This window comes from Ailuropoda melanoleuca, chromosome 10 (assembly GCF_002007445.2).
Source record: "Ailuropoda melanoleuca isolate Jingjing chromosome 10, ASM200744v2, whole genome shotgun sequence".
In the NCBI taxonomy this organism is placed as follows: Eukaryota; Metazoa; Chordata; class Mammalia; order Carnivora; family Ursidae; genus Ailuropoda; species Ailuropoda melanoleuca.
Genome location: NC_048227.1, coordinates 38,599,807 through 38,621,332, shown reverse-complemented (window position 1 = coordinate 38,621,332; position 21,526 = coordinate 38,599,807). Strand labels below are relative to the sequence as shown.

The window sequence follows — 21,526 nt, the reverse complement described above, 5'->3', positions numbered from 1 at the left end:
GAACACAAGCAGGGGGAGTGGGAGAGGAAGAAGCAGGCTCATAGCGAAGGAGCCCGATGTGGGGCTCGATCCCATAATGCCGGGATCAAGCCCTGAGCTGAAGGCAGACGCCCAACCGCTGTGCCACCCAGGTGCCCCCCACCACCCCCTTTTGAAGTCTCTCTGACTGATGCCGGTTAAACAGTCTGATCAACACAAAACAAAGCAAAACAAACCACAAAACTACACCACTCCGGAGCAACTGTGGGTGCTGGACAATTTCTGTGCGATTCCCACCTCCTTCCTATCCGAGGGAAGGTGGGTTGGAAAGGGGGTCGCAGCTCCCTGCACCCTTCCTGGGTCACAGGAACCCTCTGAGGTTGGAGTGGGGTAGAGTCGGGGAGGGAGAGTGGGGCGTGAGCTGGGTGAAGCAGTCATGTGCACGTGGGGAAACGCTTTAGTAGAGCACCTCGCTCCCTGCTCCCGGGAGGCACAGTAACAGCTCANCACCCCCGCGCACCGCTCCCCTACGCAATAGCCCGAGGCCCCTGGGCTCCCCAGAAGTTGTCCTGTGCTGCGAGCCCCTGCCCAAAGTGCTGAATCCCAGGACTCCACTTCGCACACCCCGCCGGGCTCTGCTGTCAGTGCCTCCAGCCCAGCCTGGTCTCCAGGGCCATTTGCAGCTCTGGGCAAGTCTGGGGACGGTGGCGGAGCCGCCTGCTCACGGCTTTCCTTTTGGACACGGACCTTTCCGGACTGCCTCTTCTTCACCACGCACCCTTCCTCCAGAGTCCGATTCATTTTTATTTAAATGCAGAAAACACTTAAGACATAAACTAAAATAGGCCCGTGCTTTCTCCCCGCCCCCCCCACCAGCCATCTTTGTGTTACTCAAAGTAGGGAAAGAGAGGCCCTCTGCCCAGCCCCTCACCCCTGCGGCAGGCAGGAGCACGAGCTAACAGTTTGGGACTGAGCCTTCTGGCTCCTATCCTGTGCTGAGGGGACACAGCCACCCCTACAACTACACTCTCTTTTAGGTTGAAAATATCATCATACCCTAGATATTTTTCTGCAACCTGCTCTGCCCACTGAGCCCTGTCTCCACTACATCTCTTCCAGAAGTTTTTTCAGGTTTTTCTCATTTCACAGACTTATTGGTTATTTAAAAAGTAAAACATTAATTTATTTATTTGAGAGAGTGCGTGGGCAGGGGGAGGGGCAGAGAGAGAGGAGAGAGAACCTCAATCGGACTCCGCTGGGCACAGAGGCCAACGTGGGGCTCGATCTCACAACCTCGAGATCATGTCCTGAGCCTAAACCAAGAGTCAGACACCTAACCGACTGCACCATCCAGGTGCCCCATTATTGGTCATTTCTATTTCCGTTAATTTCCTGTTAATAACCTTTGTCAGTTGTTCCAATAAGTCATTTGTTTTTCTCTTTTATATATACATGTGGAAGCTCTTCCCATATTAGGAATATAACCCGTTGGCTGAGATAGATCCCCCAAGTCTTGTCTTAAAAGGACTCAGTGTCAGGGGGATTGTCCCAGGCCTGGAGGGAGGGTCATTGATTCCTCTAAGCCCCCAGTGTCTAATCCTTCTTGGGAGGCCAGGATTGGGCCTCTGGCTGTGACAGAATCAGGGAAAGGGTAGAGGGTAGGAAGGGAAAGTGTAATGAGCTGGGAGGAGGGTCCAGTGTGAACAAAATGAGAACAGACACAAGAAGACGGAGCAGAAGGGAGAATTGCTGAGGCTGTCTGGAGCCTCTTTCTTCTGTGTCCCAGTCAGTTTGACCATTGCTTCCTCCTGGACACACAGGGCAGGTCTTGAGGGAGGGTCCTAGGAGAGGAATGGGGGCAGAGGATGGTGCCCACCCAAACCCTCCCCAGAGCACAGTCTTCACCCCAGGAGAGGACATATGAATGGCTTCTCACTCCCTTTTCCCTCACTGAGTTCTGATGATTTACTCACCAGGACCCTTCTGCCACCAACTAACCCAAGGGACTTGGCACTAGTAAGGGAACTTTACCAGCTGGAGTTCCTGCCCTTTCCCACCGCTCCACCAGACATTCCTCCCCCACACACACTGCAGGGTCTGGCCAGCCTCATTGGTCCCCTCATCTCCCCACCCCCATTCTGCAGCCACAGAGGCCTTCTCTTCTCCCCACCCTCAAGTCATGGGTAGCTCCCCTCCACCCTATTCTGCCTAATATGACTCATCCTCCAGTCTTGCTTCCTTAGGGAAGCCCACCGTGACCCTCAGACTAACCCTGATTATCTGTGAATGCCTCATCCACTCTCTCCATGCTTCCTTGGGTCTTTTAATGAGCTTCTCCACTTGGCGTGTACTTGTGTGATGATGGGATGACTGTCCCTAACCAGGCTGAAAGCTCAGGTCTTGTCCATCCAGTTGCTTCATGTATCAGCTGAGCCACTATGTGCCAAGTGAGTCTTTTGTCAGGCACAATTTGCAGCCCTGCGTGTGTCATTGTGACCCAGGATGGGGGGGGGATGGGACAGTCACTCACACAACGTCCCAAATAGGAGAGGGCCACCTCTATGAGTCCCAGATCCGGGGCTCTAGCAACCACCACCCTGAAAGAGGAATCGAGCCTGTAACCCTCCCACCCCAGCCCTGCAATTCTGCCCCTTGGTATTTGTTCCTTCTGGAACTGGCACTCAGTTCTGCGCCTGCACTCAGTGATTATTTGTGTAAAGAAAAGGGGTTAGAAGAACCAAGTCCAAGGAGCGCAGGAGGGATTCCCGGCGGGAATCCTTGAGTACAGGCGAGGGAGGACCCCCTTGGGTGCCCGTCTCTCTCCACCCTGGACTAAGCGAGGCCTTTCTTTCCACCATCAACCGCACATTCTTTCACTGATTCGGCTCAAATTAATACACGCGGCGTGCGTGCCGAGCCTCGGTCAGGGCAGGTGGCACAAACTGGCTACTCCCTCTGGTCCTCAGGGGAGCGCGGCCGGGGCTACGGGCGCTCAGGGACCCTAAAGGGTGTCACTGACCTCCTGTGTTGGAAGAGCGGGCATCGACCCACCTCTACCGACCCCCACCAGCTGGGGGGCTAGGATATCACTTCCAGGGGCGGTGGAAGCAGGGGCGTGAGGAAGCGGGTGGGAGGGGGACACGCAGACCGTCCGCAAGCCCGCAGCAAAGCCCCCACCGCTCAGGCAGGCGCTGGCCGCTCGCTGGCGCCCCCTGTCCGGCCCCGCGCGCAGCCCGACTCCTCGCCAGCCAATGAGCGCGGCCCAGGCGGGCGTGCCCCTCGCGCCCCGGGCATAAATGCTCGCGCACTCCCCGCCCCGCACATTTCTGGTCCTCACACAGACTCAGAAAGAAGCCACCATGGTGCTGTCTCCCGCCGACAAGACCAACGTCAAGGCCACCTGGGATAAGATCGGCGGCCACGCTGGCGAGTATGGCGGCGAGGCGCTGGAGAGGTGAGGACCCAACTTTCCCCTGTCGGGGTCAGGGCTCCGCCGCCCCCCGCAGCCCTTGTCCTCCACCGCCCCACCTAACCCTGGCTCGCCCACGCCTTCCTCCCGCAGGACCTTCGCGTCCTTCCCCACCACCAAGACCTACTTCCCGCACTTCGACCTGAGCCCCGGCTCCGCCCAGGTCAAGGCCCACGGCAAGAAGGTGGCCGACGCGCTGACCACCGCCGTGGGGCACCTGGACGACCTGCCAGGCGCCCTGTCCGCTCTGAGCGACCTGCACGCGCACAAGCTGCGAGTGGACCCGGTCAACTTCAAGGTGAGCACGCGGGCCGGCCCGGAGAGACCTGGGCCAGGAGGGCGCAGCGAACCCTGCCAGCAGGACGGGGAGTCCCTTGGGCTGCAGAAGGTGGAGCGCCGGCGGCCGCGTGCCCCGACGGCCCCTGACGTCCCCTGTCTCCGCAGCTCCTGAGCCACTGCCTGCTGGTGACCCTGGCCAGCCACCACCCCGCGGAGTTCACCCCTGCCGTCCACGCCTCCCTGGACAAGTTCTTCAGCGCCGTGAGCACCGTGCTCACCTCCAAATACCGTTAAGCTGGAGCCGCGCGACCCTCCCGCTCCCGGCCTGGGGCCTCTTGCGCTCCGCGCACCTGAACTTCCCGATCTTTGAATAAAGTCTGAGTGGGCTGCAGCCTCTGTACGCCTCGGTTCTCTTTGTCTGCGACCGTCCCGCGGCAGGGGTGGTGTTTCTCCTCGCTTCGCAGCAGGGTCCTCTCGGCAGCGGCCAGGAGAGGGTGGGGAAGAAAAGATCAGAGGAGGGGACTGCTGCCGGTGCTGCTGCCACTGCCTGGGATTCGCGGACTGCTCCCCACCCGCACCCTGGAGTGCTTTGCTGCGTGCATTCCATGTCCTGCATTTATTTCATTTCAGAGCTCTGCAGATTCTGCTGCGATTTGCTCAAATGATGAGCTGGTTTTCCATCTTTACATTTTATGACACACACTTGGTCTGAGGGTTGATGGGCCTCCAGCTGGGACTTCTGAGCTCTCCCACTGCTCTACCTGAGGCTGGGCGGTGGGGAAGGCCAGAGGTCAGGCTCCCCAGAGTCTCACCGAATGCCCCCCACCCATCAAGTGCTTCCCAAATACACACACAATCTAGATGAAGTTGGGGTGAGCAGGCAATTTCCTGGTGGTGCCTCTTCCCCCTGGTGTCACTTCCAGGACACTCACTCTGAAGACACTGACATTCTGGGGCATTGTGGATCTGGAGGCCTGGTTTTGGGGGCCAGCTCAGCACTTACTGCATAGCCCAGAGGCCCACCAATTCTCTCTCTCTCTCTCTCTCTCTCTCTCACACACACACACACACACACACACACACACTGCAACAAAGAAGAGCCAGGTCCTGGGAGTCAGCACTCCCGCGGGCATTCTCCCGTCAGAGCAAGCCCCTAGCCCTGCAGGTGTCTGGTTCTGGCAGCCATCCAGGCCCGAGCCCCCAACTCCCCGGGTCCAAGAGTCATCCTTGGAAATGAGATGGCAAGTGTCTGCCTCAGTTCATGATACTTTCAGCACAGCTGGTGGCACGGTGTGAGCTCTTGGTAGGAGGCAGTCTTCTTCTTACTAGTAGGAACAATGAGGGCATGGGCTAAAGGTGGAAACAACCCAAATGTCCATCAGGGGATGAATGGATGAACAGAACACAGTCGGTCCGTGCAGTGGGCTAGTCTCCAGCCAGCACGAGATACAAAGCGCTGACACAGCCCACAGCCTGGAGGGACCCGGAACCGTGCTAAAGGAAAGAAGCTGGTCACAAAAGCGTGTGATTCCACTCATATGAAATATCCAGTGTGAGGGAACCCACAGAGATGGAGAGCAGACTGCTGGGACTGGAGGAGAGGGGTTCTGGAGTGACTGCTAATGGGGACAAAGCTTCCATGTGGGTTGATGGTAGTGGTGGTGGCACAACACCGTGAATGTGGTTAAGCTCAATGATTTATACACTTCCACATGGCTTATATGGGGGGTGCCTGAGCGGTGTAGTCAGTTACGTTATCAGACTTGATTTCAGCTCAGGTCATGATCTCAAGGTTGTGTGATGGAGCCTGGCATCGGGCTCCACGCCTAGCTTAAGATCCTCTCTTCCTCTGTCCCTCCGCCCTCTCTCTCCCCTTCTAAAAATAAAAAAAAATAAAATGGCTAATATGGTAATTTTATGTTATATTAATTGTACCAAAAAAAATTTTTTTAGGTAGGCTCCACAGCCAGCGTGGAGCCCAACACCAGGCTTGACCTCAGGACCCTGAGATCCAGACCCGAGCTTGGATCCGGAGTCAGCCACCCAGGAGCCACTCCCCCCCAATTGTTTTAATGCGCAGAGTGGCGCCTGGCACAGAGTGGGTGCCCCACAGGTATTAGGTACTACTTTTGAGATACACTCCTGCATTTAGGAGATGTTCCCTGTCCTGAAAGGAACGTCTGCTATGAGCCAGGCGCCTGACATTTGTTATCACGTAATTCTCACAACACCTTCGGGAAGAGGACATTTTAACGTTCCTTCTACCCAATACATGCAGAAAGAGACTCAGAGTCTCCTAACAGGCTCTGCGGGAAGGGAGGGAGACTAAGCGGACCATCAACGTCCAAATCCATGCTAAAATTCAGTGCCCCTAATACTAGCGATAATAATAATAAATTATTACTTTCTATATAGTAAACCCCACAAAAATGGAGCCGCAGGGTGCATGGCCACGGGGAAGGTCCCAGGCTCCGGGACCCCTCAGAACCGGGCTCTAGGAGCAGAGGTGCGGCGCCCCCTGGAGGCCGCGGGAATCCCGCGGTCGCGCAGGCGCAGTGACTGGGCGCGGGTCGCGCGCGCGCGGCTGGACGCAGGCTGCGCGATGGTGCTGTCCGCCGCGGACAGGGCGGCAGTGCGCGCACTGTGGAAGAAGCTGGGGAGCAACGTCGGGATCTACGCGACCGAGGCCCTGGAGAGGTGCGGGCCAGCGGCCCCCGGCGCCCCACCGGCTCCCGGGCTTTGCGCCCGCCGCTCCGGGTGCCGCTTCCCCCCAACTTCCCCCGCGGCCACACCTCACTCGCCCTTCCTCCCGCAGGACCTTCGCGTCCTTCCCCACCACCAAGACCTACTTCCCGCACTTCGACCTGAGCCCCGGCTCCGCCCAGGTCAAGGCCCACGGCAAGAAGGTGGCCGACGCGCTGACCACCGCCGTGGGGCACCTGGACGACCTGCCAGGCGCCCTGTCCGCTCTGAGCGACCTGCACGCGCACGAGCTGCGAGTGGACCCGGTCAACTTCAAGGTGAGCACGCGGGCCGGCGCGGGACCCGCCGTGGCCGGACGGGGGCGGGGGTTGGACGGCTCGGGCGGGACGACTCCCTCTGCCCGCAGTTCCTGGGCCACTGCCTGCTGGTGACCCTCGCCCGGCACTACCCCGGAGACTTCGGCCCCGCCATGCACGCCTCGCTGGACAAGTTTCTGAGCCACGTGATCTCGGCGCTGGCCTCCAGCTACGGCTAGAGTCGGGGAGGCGCGTCGCGGGACCCCCAGCAGCCCCTCCCTCGAGTTCTAGAGTTCGAGTAAAGTCCCCGCGAGAAAGCCTCGGCCGGTGCGCGCGTGTTCTCTCTGGGGGCGGGCGCGGGTCTGCGGGGTGGGGGTCTCGGAAAACCCACCGTGGTTGGACCCGGGCGCCCCCCCCCGCCGCCCCGGCTGCCCGCTGGGCGCCCTGGGCGATCATGGGGAGGGTCAGGTCGTCCCGCCCCCCCGCCCCCCCCGGCGAGCTTGGGACCCTCGGTAGTGCTTAGGCCGGCGAGGCCGGGACTCCTCCCAGACACCGCCCCCCGCCCCCCGCCCCGGTCCCGGACCCCGCCAGAACTGCGAGCCGGGTCCAGCCTCGGCGAACGTGAGGGAGCGGCGCCCCCTGCCGGCGCGGACCGGGACCTGCGCAGACAGAGGCCCTGGAGGGGCCTGGGGGCCTCGGAAGCTGGGTGTGAAGCCTCCGCCGGAGCCTGCACCTGGTGGGAGTCGTGCAGCAGACAAGGTGCATGGGGGCGGGCCGGAGACCGGCCTACATCCCACACTTCCAAGGAGACAGACGTCAGAGCGTGTGTTTTAAAGATTTTTCCTCTAAAAATCAATCATAGTCATTGCAGAAACTTCAGAAAACAGCCCACTTACTGCACCTTCCTCTGTAACCTAGTGGGTCCAGCACGTCCATTATTCCTTCAACTCCCACCTGACACATGAGGAAACTGCAAACAAATGGGGAGGAGATGGGGGTGAGATCAAGAGCATGCGTGTCACACACACACACACACACACACACACACACACACACGGGCAGCAGCAATCCCACGCAGACATGTAACAAGCCCTTCCTGGAACATTCAGACATATTTTCCTTAAATGGTACCCTCAAAGTGATACTGGAAAAACTGGACACACTGGACTGTATAGAGAAGAAAAAACCTCGGTATAGAGGGGGGAAAAAAAACTCGAAAACACAGTTAAAAGAGGAATTGGGAGAAAAATATTTGCCACAGATGGCAGTCGGAGGGTTATTCTCTCTTTTATAGAAGATAGACCTCCACATTCTTTTCCTCCCCTCACCTTTTTTTTTTTTTTAAAGCTAGTCAACCCAATAGAAAAATAAGCCAAAGGATAAATAGGGAACTCACAGTGTACAGATGGCCGACAGACATTTGGAGTGGTCCTCAAAGATGTGCATGTTTAAATGCTCCTAAACAAAACTCTTAGCATGAAAAAATATTTAAAAGGCATGATCTAATACACTTCTCGTGGAAGTTTAACTTAGAATGACCTTTTGGGGGGCGTCTGGGCGGCTCAGTCGGTTAAGCAGCTGCCTTCAGCTCAGGTCATGATCCCGGGATCCTGAGATCGAGCCAGCATGGGGCTCCCTGCTCAGTGGGGAGTCTGCTTCGCCCTTTCCCTCTGCCCCCATCTCTGCTTGTGCACTCATGCTCTCTCTCTCAAATAAATAAAATCTTAAAAAAAAAAACTTTTTGGGAAGGTTAATTCAGTTGTACAGTTGTGGGCTGGTGAGTGTCTGATGACTGGCACTCTGGCAGATGGGGAAGGGGGCTGATTTATAGCACTTGCCAGTTTCCATCGTGCCATGACAGTTGACTTCAAGTTATCAATATGCTATCACTGAATGGAAAATTAGGAAGAGATGCATAGTATCTGCCATTGTGTTGTATTTCCACTGTCCAAATACAAGGTACAATGGAGGGGAACACAGATAAAAAGAACATAGATAATAGTAAGTTGTAGTAACTTAATTAAAAGTAGTGAGTTTTCAGTATTACTTGTTTTTAACATAACCTATTTATTTGTAAATAAAGTTTATTTTATTTATTTATCAGAGAGAGAGAGAGCACAAGCAGGGGGAGTGGCAGGCAGCGGGAGAAGCAACAGCCTACCCGCCAAGCAAGGAGCCTAACTCAGGGATCAATCCCAGGACCCTGAGATCATGACCTGAGCCGAAGGCCGATGCTTAATGGGCTGAGCCACCCAGGCGCCCCTAGTTTTTTAATAGGGGAGCTCTCAGAATTCCTGAAAATTCAGCGTGAGCTAATACGGGCAGTCTCCACACATCAATGGCTGTATCCTTTAAATCCACAAAGGCACCCCAGGCACACTTTGGTTGTGGAGTGGCCTCCAGCGGTCTCCTCTGCAAATGGGCTGCGTGGCCTAGTGTCCCTGTTCCCACCACCTGTGATCACACGTCGAGGTCCTCAGGAGGTCGCCGCTGAGATTTCCACCAGTCCACAGGCGATAGCATGGCAGCCATCCCCTCCAGCACTCGCTGGTGGCCACCCACGACTATTACCGGCACCACCTGGGTTCCACTTCCAGTAACAGCTCCTGTGCAAGTTCAGAGCATCCTGGGGAAGCCATCCCTCACCACAGGGTCTCCCCACGGCCAACCCAGGTCACTGGTGGGCAAACTTCTTTTTTGGGAAGTCCACTCTCCCAGTCATAGCTTCAGTGTCAGAGTCCCTGGAACACTCAATCTCCCCAGGCCTCCAGCAGCATGGTCACCTGGGACTTGGATATGGAAGCTTTGTGGAAGCAAAGAATAGGCAGGAGGTTGGAGTGATTTTTCATTTTTACAAATGTGCAGAAAATCTTGCTCTGACCATTTGTAGCTAAACTTTGATACAGAAGCATTCAGTAACTATTGTCTTGGGGGATTTTTATAGAAGTGGAATTTCTGGGGTGTATGGTACGCTCGTTGGTAATATTGCCATAGTCGCCTTTCGTTACAGCCTCACCAGCAGGGGAGTGCCTGCACCCCACGGGAGTTGGCAGCTTCCGTTCGATCACCAGTGAAGGTGCATGTCAGCTCCACATCTACTCTGTCAGCTGCCCATCTGTGCCCGTTCCCATTCTCCTACAGTGGCGTTCATCAGATCCGCCCATGGAAGCCCTTCTAATGTAAGTCTGTACAAGACTCTTAGGTCATCTAAGCACCAAAATTACTTGCCCGGCTGGGCCAGCTGGACACCCAGGCTAAATGGTTCTAAAAGCATCATAGAGTAAACAAGATAATAAGGAACTTCCAGGCCAAAAACAAAGTAAAGGCGAGAACTCAGAGATGGAGAGGTTATCACAACACCCCAACTACCTGGGTCCTGAGGTATGTGCCAAAATTAGCAAACTTGGGCTGGGATCTTCTTCCTCGTGGGCTCACAGGTTAAAAAAAAAAAAAAAAAAAAAAAACCAAAGTATAAGGTGATGTGCTCAATAGGTGACTCTTCCCCAAAAACTTGTGGCCCCAGAAGGCTACACCTACTGGACAAGTTCCTCCTCTCCTCAGACGTGGGGCCTGAAAAAAAAAAAAAAACCCTTGGAACATCATTTCCTGATAAATCCCATGATCTGCAACCCAAATTCTTTTTTAAAAAAATATTTTATTTGAGAGAGACAGCCAGCGAGAGAGGGAACACAAGCCGGGGGAGTGGGAGAGGAAGAAGCAGGCTCCCAGTGGAGGAGCCTGATGTGGGGCTCGATCCCAGGACGCTGGGATCACACCCTGAGCGGAAGGCAGACGCTTAACGACTAAGCCACCCAGGCGCCCCTGCAACCTAAATTCTTATCACCTGAATAGTCCCCCCACCCAATCTCAGGCTATGGATTTCACTTAAAATGGTCCTGGGGCGGGGGGGGGGGACGCCTGGCTGACTTGGTTAAGTGTCTGCCTTTGGCTCGGGTCGCAGTCCCGGGGTCAGGTTCCCTGCTCAGTGGGGGGCCTGCTTCCCCCTCTCCCTCTGGTGCTCCCCCTGCTTGTGCACACTCTAATAAATAAAATCTTTTAAAAAAACCCAAGTAAAAGTAAATAAAATCATCCTGGACTCTGGGCACCTGACTGGCTAAGTCGGTGGAACGTGACTCTTGGAGTTGTGACTTCAAGCCCCACATTGGATGTAGAGATTACTTCAAAACTAACCAAATAAACAACTTAAAAAAAATTTTTTTTTCAAAAATGATCTCGACTCCTCATGGGCCCCGGGCACCTACCTAACAGTAGGCAAATGAATCCCCCGTAAAGGCACTTCATTATAGGCCACAAAGGCAAAGAGCAGCAAGCTGGCCAAGCACACAAGGGATCAGGCACCATGTGTAAGAGCCAGCAGACACGGGAATCAGCACAACAGCCCACGAGGGTCAGGCACTGAAGATGTCAGATTCAATTACAGGTGTGCCTACTATGTTAAAAAAAAAAAAAAAAAAGAGATTCTAAATATCTGCAGGAATAAAATATACAAAGTGACGTAGCACGTAAGCTGGAATTGCATTAAACCTGTGTGTGTGTGTGTGTACGTAGAGAAGACATATTCATCAAAAATTATAATTCAATGTTAAGTTTAACAGATAAAACACAATCGTAACGAGAAGTAGGGAACCTAACATAAGTTAGAATACTCTCCAGGCTACAGCCCCTGCACAGCCTGACCAGGAGCGCCTCCTGGTGCCTCAGGTGCCTCGCCCTATCCTGACTCTCCTAACGGAGGTACTTCAAGCAGAAGGAAAGTGAGCCCGGGGAAAAGCCTGAGATGTAAGAAAGAATGAACAAATAAAGTGGTAAACGCAAACACTGATTATATATAATGTCTATGGGGTTATAAAGAAAAAACCCCCGACAGACCTACAACACCAGACAGTAATAACTAGGTCAGAACTCAGTCATGACTCCATGGCAGTCAAGTGCTCTTAAGTCCTTGTATCACCTGGGAGGCAAACAATGTTTTTATTAACATTAGATTTTGGTAGGTGTATTAGTTTCCTGTTGCTGGTGTAACGCAAACTTAGTGACTTAACACACATTTACTCTCTAACAGTTTGGGAGGGCGGAAGTCCGCAATCAGTTTCACTATGCTGGAATCGACACGTCCGCTGGACTGTGCTCCCTCAGGAGGCTCTGGTGGGGAGGACTTGGGGAAACCCAAGTCCTAGAACTGCACTCCTTGCATCCCTTGGTTCTTGGCTCCTTCCTCCACCTGTAACGCTAGTAGCATCTTGCCTTCTGCAGTCCAATCTTCCCCCGCCTCTCTCTGATAAGGACCTGTGTGATCACATTAGGCCCATCCAGACAATCCGAATAATTTCCCCATCCCAAAAGTCTTAATCACATCTTCAAACACCTTTTGCAATACAAGGTCACACTCACAGGTTCCAGGGACTTGGACCTGGATCTCTTTGGGGGTTATCTATCATTCAGCCTACTAATACATCATGCATGCCGGTTGCAAATTCTCTGGCAACCACAGAATAAAAATAGAACGTATGACTTCCAAAGTAATCAAGAGGAAAAAGTAGAATGTTTAAGTATTCTAAAACAATCCCCTCAAAAAGAGGCAAAAATGAAGAGAAACAGAATGAGTCTGACAAAGGGAAAGCCCAGGATAAAATACTATCAGTAAAACCAAAAAGGTTAACTGTATTGATTGTAAATGACTTAATGACCCAAATAAAGGATAAAGATCAGACACGTGGGCTGACAAAGCACAGACTCAAAGTGTCACTAATAAAAAGGACGCCAGGGTCCCCACCTCCTGGGGACTGCCTCACAGTGGCATTTTGTACATTCATCAGCACTACCTAGCTTCAAAACTTTCCATCGCCCCAGAAGGAAGCCCTGTGCCCAGAACCAGTCACTCCCACCTCGGAAGGTCACTTATCTACGTTCTGTCTGTATGGATTTATTGATTCTAGATATTTCGTATACATGGAACCACACAACATGCGGTCTTTCGTGTCTGGCTTCTTTTCCGCTTAGTGGCATGTTTTCAAGGCACATCCGTGCTTTAGTGCGCATCAGGACGTCAATCCTTCTTCGGCTGAATAATACTCCATCGTATGAAGAGACCACATTTTTAGGGTTTTTTTTGCATACAACACTGCAAAAAACATAGGGGCGCACGTCTCTCTTCAAATCAGTGTTTTCACTTTCTCTCGGTAAGTACCCAGTGGTGGAATAATTGGATATGGTATTTCTATTTTCAACTTTTTGAGAAACCTCCATACTGTTTTCCACATTCTGTTTATCCATTCAGCTGTTGATGGATATTTGGGTGGTTTCCACCTTCTGGCTATTGTGAGTAATGCTGCTATACACGTGTGTGTGCAAGTACTGACGTTCCATCTTGCAATTTTCTTGGGTATGTATCTAGGAGTGCAGGTGCTGGGTTAGACAATTCTGTTTAACTTGTTGAAGAACTGCCGGTTTTCCCCAGCATCTGCTCACCAGCAGTGTGAGTGTTCCAATTTCTCCACATTCTCACCAATTATTTTTTCTTTCTTCCTCTCTTCATCTTTTTTCTTTTCCGAATTATGTCTGTGCTAGTGGATACTCTGGCTTGCTTTTAACCCACACAATTCTGTAAGGGGATGGGATGTCACTTCCATGATTAATAAGCCCTCTCTTGTGGGGCACCTGGGTAGCTCAGTTGGTTAGGTATCCGACTCTTGATTTAGGCTCAGGTCATGATCTCAGGGTTGTGAGACAAGAGGCCCAGGTTGGGCTCCACGTTCATCGCAGTCTGCTCAAGATTCTCTCCTTCTCGGGACGCCTGGGTGGCTCAGTTGGTTAAGGTTCTCTCCTCTTTAAGTAAAATCTTAAAATAATGCCTCTTGTGTGGAGACCTTCTCCCTTTCAAAGAAGCAAGCTGCCATGTTGTGGCTGCCCAGAGGGGGCCTCTTACCGACACCGAGAAAGTAGCCTAATGCTGCCAAGAACCATGTGAGCGTGGAAAGACCCTTCTCCAGAACAGACCCAGATGAGACCCCTTGATTGCAGCCTGTGAAGGAGAACGTGGCTGAGCTGTGGCTTGACTCCTGGTCCTCAGACCCCACCACAAGATAACATATGTGCCAATGATTTCCAGGTGTCAGGAGGCCGTGAGCTCTGAAGGGAAGACGGGGGTTTCCTAGGAGCTGACACTGTTCCATTTCCTGACCCGCTGGTTATGCAGAGCTTGCTTCTTATTCTGTGAACTATTCTGTAGGGAGAGAGGCTGGCACAGACAGGAGCTGACTGGTCTTGAGTCCCAGGCATGCTGGACCTTGGGAGAGGTCCAAAGGAGGTCCTGGCAGCCTCAGAAAAAGGCCTCGGAATATATAATACTGTGCCGTATTATATAATATTATTACATAATTATATATACAGTACCATATAATACCGCACTGCATATTACATAAATACATACACAGCATTCCATATAAAATAAATGTAATGTATTATATATTACATATACAGTATTATATATTATATAGATTTGTATTGTATATTTATATGCATTATATATATAATACTGCACCATATATTATTACATAATTATACATAGCATATATAGTAACACCACTGTGTTAGTTACATACTTACATATACGGTATTACATATACAATATGGTACTGTATTACATATTGTTACATTACATACATGGTATTATATATATATAAAATACTGCACTGGGGCACCTGGTTAAGCGTCTAAGCGTCTGCCTCTTGGTTTCTGCTTGGGTCGTGGTCTCAGGGTCATGAGAAGGAGCCCCATGTTGGGCTCCACACTCAGTGCATTGTCTGCTTGAGATTCTCTCTCCCTCTCCCCCTCCTGCTCACGCTCTCCCTCTCAAATAAATCTTAAAAAAACAACAACAAAAAACTGCAGGGGTGCCCGGGTGGCTCAGTAGGTTAAGCGTCTGCCTTCAGCTCAGGTCGCGATCCCAGGGTCCTGGGATTGAGCCCCACATCAGGCTCCCTGCTCAGCGGATAGTCTGCTCACCCTCTCCCTCTGCCTGCCACTCCCCCGACTTGTGCTCGCTCTCTCGCTGTCTCTCAAATACATAAAATCTTAAAAAAAAAAAAAAATGATACTGTAGTGTCATACATTCCATAACTACATATATAGTATTATGTAATACTGCACTGCATTGCATTATATAATTACACGTACAGTATTATATATACAATAGCATGCTATGTATTACATATTATACAGAATTTACATATACAGTAACATGGCACTGTACCACATATTATATAGTTCCATACAGCATTATATACGTAATACTGCACGGCACTGGTACAGGTACACATGCAACACTGTACATTATTATTTGTTACATTATTACATATACAATAACACCACAGTGTGTGTTTGGAAGCTGCTTAGAGTACAGCTTAGGAGTCCTTATCACCAGAAAACATTTTTTGATACAGATGTTACGTACACTTCTGGTGGTGACCATTTTGCTATACACGTGTTCAATCATTACATCGTACACCTGAGGCTAATACCATTTATCAATTTTATCTCCATAAAAATAAAAAAGGTGCCTGGGTCAGGTGAAGGGCAGGATGGGGGGAAGGGGCAGAAGTCTTCTTCACCAGCCCCTCACCATTGCTCCTCCCACGGATGTGAGCATGAGCAGCCCCTCCCGTTGCACAACCTCCTTGGGAGAGCGGTCCCAACCCACAGGCTCAGCAAGATTAGCCCCAGGGAGGGAAACAGAGAGGGGCAGAAACAGGGAGCCAGAAAGCACGAGAGAACTTCTGGTGCCCAGGAAATCCAGTGATTCCCAGGGACCCCTCAGCCTTCCCTGGGAGCTCCTGTGTCACTCAGAGAGGGCTGGCACTCCTGTAGGGACAGTCAGTCCTACTGCACGACTGGGTCAGGGACCACGGGCACCCGGGAGACCTTGCACCTGTAAGAGCCATCAGCTTTGTCACCTGTGATACAGCACACAGGGTGATGTGAGACCATAGACTCATGTGCCTGAGAATTAAGCACCTGTGGGGATGTGAGGCAAGTAGGGGAAGGGTTGTCTGTGGGGCTGGTATGGGGACTGTGCAGCGGACATAAAAGCATTTAATTGTTCCAGAAACTGAGGATGACTCCTCAATCCCCCTTTCCTAAGGCCAAGTATTACCTTTGGCGTGTGCGCTGAAGGCCAGAGCTGGGACCCTGCTTTAAGGACTCAGAGAGCAGCTCACTTTACATCCCAGAAGAAGTGCCATTTAGGGTCTGAAGCCGGTGCCCCAACTCCCATCACCCCCCACCCCCACTGCCCCCATTCCAGCTCCTGGCCACAGCATCAGCAGCCCAGGGAGACTCGAGTTTGTGGTACTGACACAAGCTACTGTGCAGACAGACCCTGCAAACACTGTTCAGTAAAAGGAGCTAGCTAGTCACAGGTCACGCACTGTGCGCTTTCACTTACACAACATGTCCACAACAGGCAGATCCAAAGACACAGCAAGCCGGTTAGTGGCTGTCTAGGGTTGGTGTCAGGGGAGTGACTGCCAATGGGTAACTGGGTTTCCTTTTGGGGGTGATGAAATGTTCTAAAACTACGCAGTGGTAAACTAGAGAGCGTAACATTGTGTATTTCTTAAAAAACACTGAACTGTACACTTTAAAGCGGTCAACATGTTGAATTTTATGTTTAAACTAAAAAAAAATCTACCTACAAAATAATAAAAGTAGTACACTCTTAGGGTCCTCCCCAGAAAATCAGGATGGGGAGGCAGGGCAGTAACCTGTTTTAAGTCTTCCAAGTTTTTCTGATGCCTGAGTCAACTGTCCAAGTCTCTCCTGAGCAGGACCACATGCAGGTCCCAAACCCCACTGCGGCCACCATCCCATTCCTAGGTGAGGGTCCCTTCCAAAGCACTGTGGGGCACACCCCCTCTCCCACTTGCTCCCATCACACCTGGGTACCACCTTGCGCAGAGCGCTCCCAGCCAAGTGTATCCCACTATCCTAGGGAGGATCTCCACATATCCATAGGACACAGTGAGCCCCAGGGCGGGTACCCCCCCAAGGCTGGGCCCTGCTGGGGATCCTATGGGCTCCCACACAGGCTGCAGGGCCAACACAGTCACTCCAGCCCTCCCTTCACCAGCCTGTAGTTCTGGGCCTGGCTAGAGACCCCTATTTTGAGTCTGGAGGGTGGCCCCAGAAGTCCCTGCAGGGGTCCTCTGCAGTTAGGAGATGCCACAGCCCACACTAGGTGCCGGTCACTGTGTTCTCCACCACTGGATAGAAGGCAGGGAATCCTCAAGAACAGTGTCTGGGAGGGACTGAGGGCCCCACACAGCCCTGGGGTGGACCTCAAGAGCCTGGACTCCACCACGGTCTCAGAGCCCTGGAGGACCTATACCTGTTGGCCTGACCCACTCAAATCTCCTCAAGGACTCCAACTGCCTCCTGACCTGCATCCCTGCTTCTATGTAAACAAGTATTTCCCACATTTCTGTATTCTTCAGCAGGACTCAGAGTGGGGTAGTGACCCCTCTGGCCCCAGCACCCTTATCATTTATGGGCAACTTCCCCTACGCACCCTGCACACCCCCACCTGGGAGCTCTCCTCTGCTGGAACCCAACTGGGGTGAGCTGTGGGGTCCTCGGAGTGTCGTGCACGGCCTTCGTCAGTCTGACTCCCTCCTTTCCACCTGCCCAGGGCCCAAGACCATGTGTCCACCACACTCCTACACACAGAACAGGCAGAACTTGAAACCCATGAGCCTCAGGGGCCTCGGGTGCACCAGGGACAGGGGGTGCCCCTGGCAACAAGGCTGAAGAGCCAAGCTCAAAAGCTCAAGACCACCTGCTCCCAGACAGACCTGGAACACCCACGCGTGGGGGGGTAAGTCCAGCTTCCAGGCACTCTACAACTGTCTCAGCCTCAGCCTTACCTTTGCAGCTGACACCTCATTACTACTCCTACGTCCAGGGATGTCTTCACTCTGCCTTTTCAAACTACTCCTCCACGGATGGTGGTGATGGCTGCACAACACATGAACACACTTAATGATGACTGAAACGGTTAAGTTTTGTGTATTTTACTTTTTTTTCTTTAAAGCCCACCCCTCAAGGAGATGAGGGATGGAGGTGTCATCCTGGCTCCTCGCTGCGCACTCATGCTGCCTGACTTGGGGTGTCTTCTGCCTGCTTCAGCCCGTTTTCTGACTGCGCAGGCCAGGCAGCAGAGCAGTCAGGCACCCACGATCCCAGGCCTCATCCCCTTTGTCCCTCCCCTCCTTAGGACCACCCTTAACCCACTCATGGCTTTGCACCTACCTGCGTCTACTTCCCAAACCCTAGAGGACACACCTCTACTCAACTAGCTTGGGTCTACACTACCTACCAAGCAGATCTTTACCCCTTACTTTCTGGAAGTGCCCACCTCCACCCCCACCCCCGCGAGCAAGTATATTCCAGCACCCCTCGGCCCTGGCTTAGCTTGGGCCCCAGACAAGGGCGGTGCGAGGAACGTACGGATGACACTCAGCCAGGGAAAACCTATGCTGCGGGAGCACCAGACTCTGGCAGAAGAGCCCACAGCAGGACTACCAGCCACATTACGGTGCTGGGGGCCACAAGACCCAAACCCAGTGACCACATGCCCACTGAGCCAACCTCTGCACAGAGGGAGTAGGGATGACTGTTTCCACACTGAGCCATCAGAAACTCCCTCCTAGAATAAACCAACCCCTGCCCCCAAAAGTGAAAAGAGATCCCTGTTATCCTTTTCAGAAGGGCTCATTTTGGTCTCTTAATAAATGTGGCCGAATAGCTGAGAGCATGGGTACCACACCAGGCTCTCTTGGGTCTGAGTTGAACTACGTCCTTGTGACTGTCATGTGGATGTTGTCCAAAGGCCTTTCTTTGTCCTTAAGTAACTCCCAAAGGGGGAGCTGCAGTGTGGTTCACTGGACCCAGGCTGAGGCCGCGCTAACAGCAGACTAGATGGGCGGCCCTTCCTAAAGAAGTGGATATGGAATGGGGCACCTCCCTTCTCCCCCGCAGAGCCTGCTGTGGTCTGCTCCGAGGGGCAGAGCTGTGCAGCCCAGCAAGCAGAGAGCCCTGCACATTGCACACCAGACGCTCATGGCAGGGCGGCAGGCATATCAGATGCCAAGAGTCAAAGGAACATCTAACAGTTAAGTCCTAATTTCTGAGGGTGAGCAAAGCTCACGGAGAACACCCAGTGTGGAAGGCCACGGTGAAGTCTCTAGAGCACAGAGGGACAACAGAGACCCCACCGCAGCAGTAAGGAGGCCGTCTGTCAGATTTATTTATTCCTACTCAACATAACCCCAGAACACAGGAGCAACTCTGTACATCTCTAGAAACTCACAGCTAGCTCCAAAACAATAGAAATTGTAAACTACAAAAGATGAGTTGTATTCAGCAAATATAAAGGGTAACTTTAGGCTGTGTCGAATGTTTATCAGATTATTTACAGGCCCAGATGTAGGTTCAGATCTCGCCAGCCTCCTTTTCCTCCGACCTCCGCGAAGCTGTCTTCCCGTTGGAGCTCTCCAGCCTCCAGTCAGCGGCCCCTCGCTCACTGCGCCCATGCTCCCAGGATTCCTCCCTCGGTGCCCGCTCTCTGGAGAACCTGGGAAACGAGAACCAGAGGCTCAGAGGAGGCCGGCATCCCCCTTCTGGCTGGCTCCTTGACCACCGGCAACTTGGACCCTCAACATCAGGTCAGGAAAGACTGAGATGCAGCACACCTGGGGAAGCCCTCGGCAGGCAGAGGGCAGCCGTCTAGTGCCCAAGCCACTACAAGGGAGTGTTCAAGCAGCCACTCAAAAGTGCCATCTGTAAAGATTTCTCCTAACAGGGTAGGCTATCGCTGCAACATGAACAAAGCAAAGAACCACAAAGTGTCGTGTGCAGTATGACTCATTACATAAACACAGAAAAAAGGGCTACGATCAGGCACACGAAGGTGCCCACAGTGCTTACCTCAGAGTGCGAGTATGAATGTTTTTTGGGTTGTTTTTTCTTAAGGAAACCACAACAGAGGTAAGCAGGCCTGGTCAGGACACAAATCTCAGGGGCTCTGTGTATTGGGACACCAAGCGTGTGGCAGGTCACGAGGGAGCTGTGCCCATGTAACCACCTCCACAGCCTCTCAACTGTCCCAGCCCTGAATTCATCTGCTGCTCTGAGTTTACAGCTCCCTGTGCTCTGGGCCCCATTCGTGACTCCTCAAGGCTCCAACACTCAGTTCCACAGATGACCAGCCAGGCTCCTGAACAAAAGCCCCAGACCCATCCCTACCAGGTATGGCCAACAGGCCCCAGTGATAGACCCCCAGAAGACCCTGGGAACACAAAGAGAAGGGGCTCACTCCTGGTTGCAGCTACTGAAGGAGTCAGAGTAGTTACTTGTATTTCGCACTCCGGTCCCTGGAAGCCCGGCGGTGGCCCCGGCTGTGGCTCCGGGAACGGCTGCGGTGGCGCCGGTGTCTGTCTCGGGACCGGGACCGGGACAACTTTCGTCGCTCCCTGGAGGTAGATCTGGACCTCCTGCGACGCCGATCCCGGGAGCGTGACCTGCAGCAGACGACCAGAAGGCTCTGAAGGCCGTACTGCCCCATCCTGATAGTCCTTCTCTCACAGTACGTTCTGCTGGATGCCTCGGTGGCATCTCCCCTTACCTCTTAACAAATTTACAACTGGGGCTCACAAAAGTCACATCAATTCAGAATCATGGCCCCCTCCCACTGATGCTTCCTGAAAACACCTTGCCAGGAAACACCTGCCACCCCACAGGCCTCAGCAGTACCTTCTGACATCCCCTCTCATTTACAGTGGGTCCCTCTGTGGCACTAAGCCCCCACCAACCTGACAACAGATGGATAGGGCCCAAACTTGGGCCCTCACCAGCCCTGCCCACCAGAAAACAAGTGTGAAGCTAAAAAAGTTAACTATTAAGGAAAAATGCATGTGGAGGGGCGCCTGGGTGGCTCAGTCTGTCAAGTGACTCTTGATTTTGACTCATGTTGTGATCTCAGGGTCATGAGATCGAGGTCCACGTCAGGCTACACGCACAGGGCAGCGTCTGCTTGGGACTCTCCATCTCCCTCTGCTGCGCACCCATGCGCGCACGCACGTGTGCTCTCTTTCTCAAATAAATCTTAAAAAAGAAAAAGAAAAAAGCGCGTGTGGGGGAAAAAAGGGCATTTGAGAACATGTTAATGGATCTGGAAACCTACCTCCTTCGATCTCGGGTTCTTGATCCAGACCTAAAATGGGGGAAAAAAAAAAGGATGAATAATTTACCCCAAACAGCCCTGCCCCACAGTCTACAAAGGGGAATGAGTACCGGCTTCCCATTGAGTCCTGTTATATTCTAGCGGCTCACCTATTCTCGGGCCCACAGCTCCAAGTGTCAATGCTCATAGTATGGTCAGCCCCCAAACCCCAGGGGTCAAATGCTATACTGTGAGTTCAACAACTGGCTCTTCAAAGTCATTCACACAGCTATGCAGACTGTCACACAGCAGCTGCAACGCTGGACAGGATCTAAAGTCACCAAAGTCAAAGCAAAGCCTCAATTTCTGGACACAGGTCCATTACTAGGTGAGCGTCACATGACCTCCTTGGGACACATATAACCAACCAGCAATCCAAGAAATACAAGACACAATGGGTTCTCCTTTTACACTCTGTTCTGCCGCAAAATTAACGAGATCACTAGCAAAATGTGCTAAGGGGGGTGTGACAGAAGATGTTCACACAACATGCACCTGAAGGAT

The 21,526-nt window shown here is 52.7% G+C and overlaps 3 protein-coding genes and 1 pseudogene across 5 annotated transcripts in view; 3 read left to right on the top strand and 1 right to left on the bottom strand.

Annotated features, from left to right (window-relative positions):
* The first annotated feature begins 3,277 nt into the window (after positions 1–3,277).
* Positions 3,278–4,123, top strand: LOC117804209 (hemoglobin subunit alpha). Its single transcript, XM_034670739.1, has 3 exons — positions 3,278–3,433; positions 3,542–3,746; positions 3,893–4,123. The coding sequence occupies exons 1-3, from the start codon at positions 3,339–3,341 to the stop codon at positions 4,019–4,021; spliced, it is 429 nt and encodes a 142-aa protein (XP_034526630.1). The 5' UTR covers positions 3,278–3,338; the 3' UTR covers positions 4,022–4,123.
* A 2,146-nt stretch (positions 4,124–6,269) lies between these two features.
* On the top strand, positions 6,270–7,042 carry HBQ1 (hemoglobin subunit theta 1). The gene is made up of 3 exons (XM_034670738.1): positions 6,270–6,424; positions 6,543–6,747; positions 6,837–7,042. Exons 1-3 carry the CDS (start codon positions 6,330–6,332, stop codon positions 6,963–6,965), a joined length of 429 nt encoding a protein of 142 aa, XP_034526629.1. The 5' UTR covers positions 6,270–6,329; the 3' UTR covers positions 6,966–7,042.
* A 2,205-nt stretch (positions 7,043–9,247) lies between these two features.
* Positions 9,248–10,156, top strand: LOC117804208 (annotated as a pseudogene).
* An 8,868-nt stretch (positions 10,157–19,024) lies between these two features.
* The window catches only part of LUC7L (LUC7 like), a 36,318-nt gene continuing 33,816 nt past the window's right edge, over positions 19,025–21,526 (bottom strand). For 2 of the 3 annotated variants that reach the window (XM_019800638.2, XM_002920156.4), the window contains 3 exons: positions 20,984–21,013; positions 20,154–20,321; positions 19,025–19,375 (listed from right to left, as the gene is read on the bottom strand). In XM_019800638.2, the coding sequence (XP_019656197.2) occupies positions 19,234–19,375; positions 20,154–20,321; positions 20,984–21,013 (340 nt within the window). In that variant the 3' untranslated portion in view covers positions 19,025–19,233. Of the gene's footprint in view, positions 19,376–20,116; positions 20,322–20,983; positions 21,014–21,526 lie in introns of all 3 variants that reach the window. The other variant, XM_019800637.2, reaches the window with a different exon arrangement.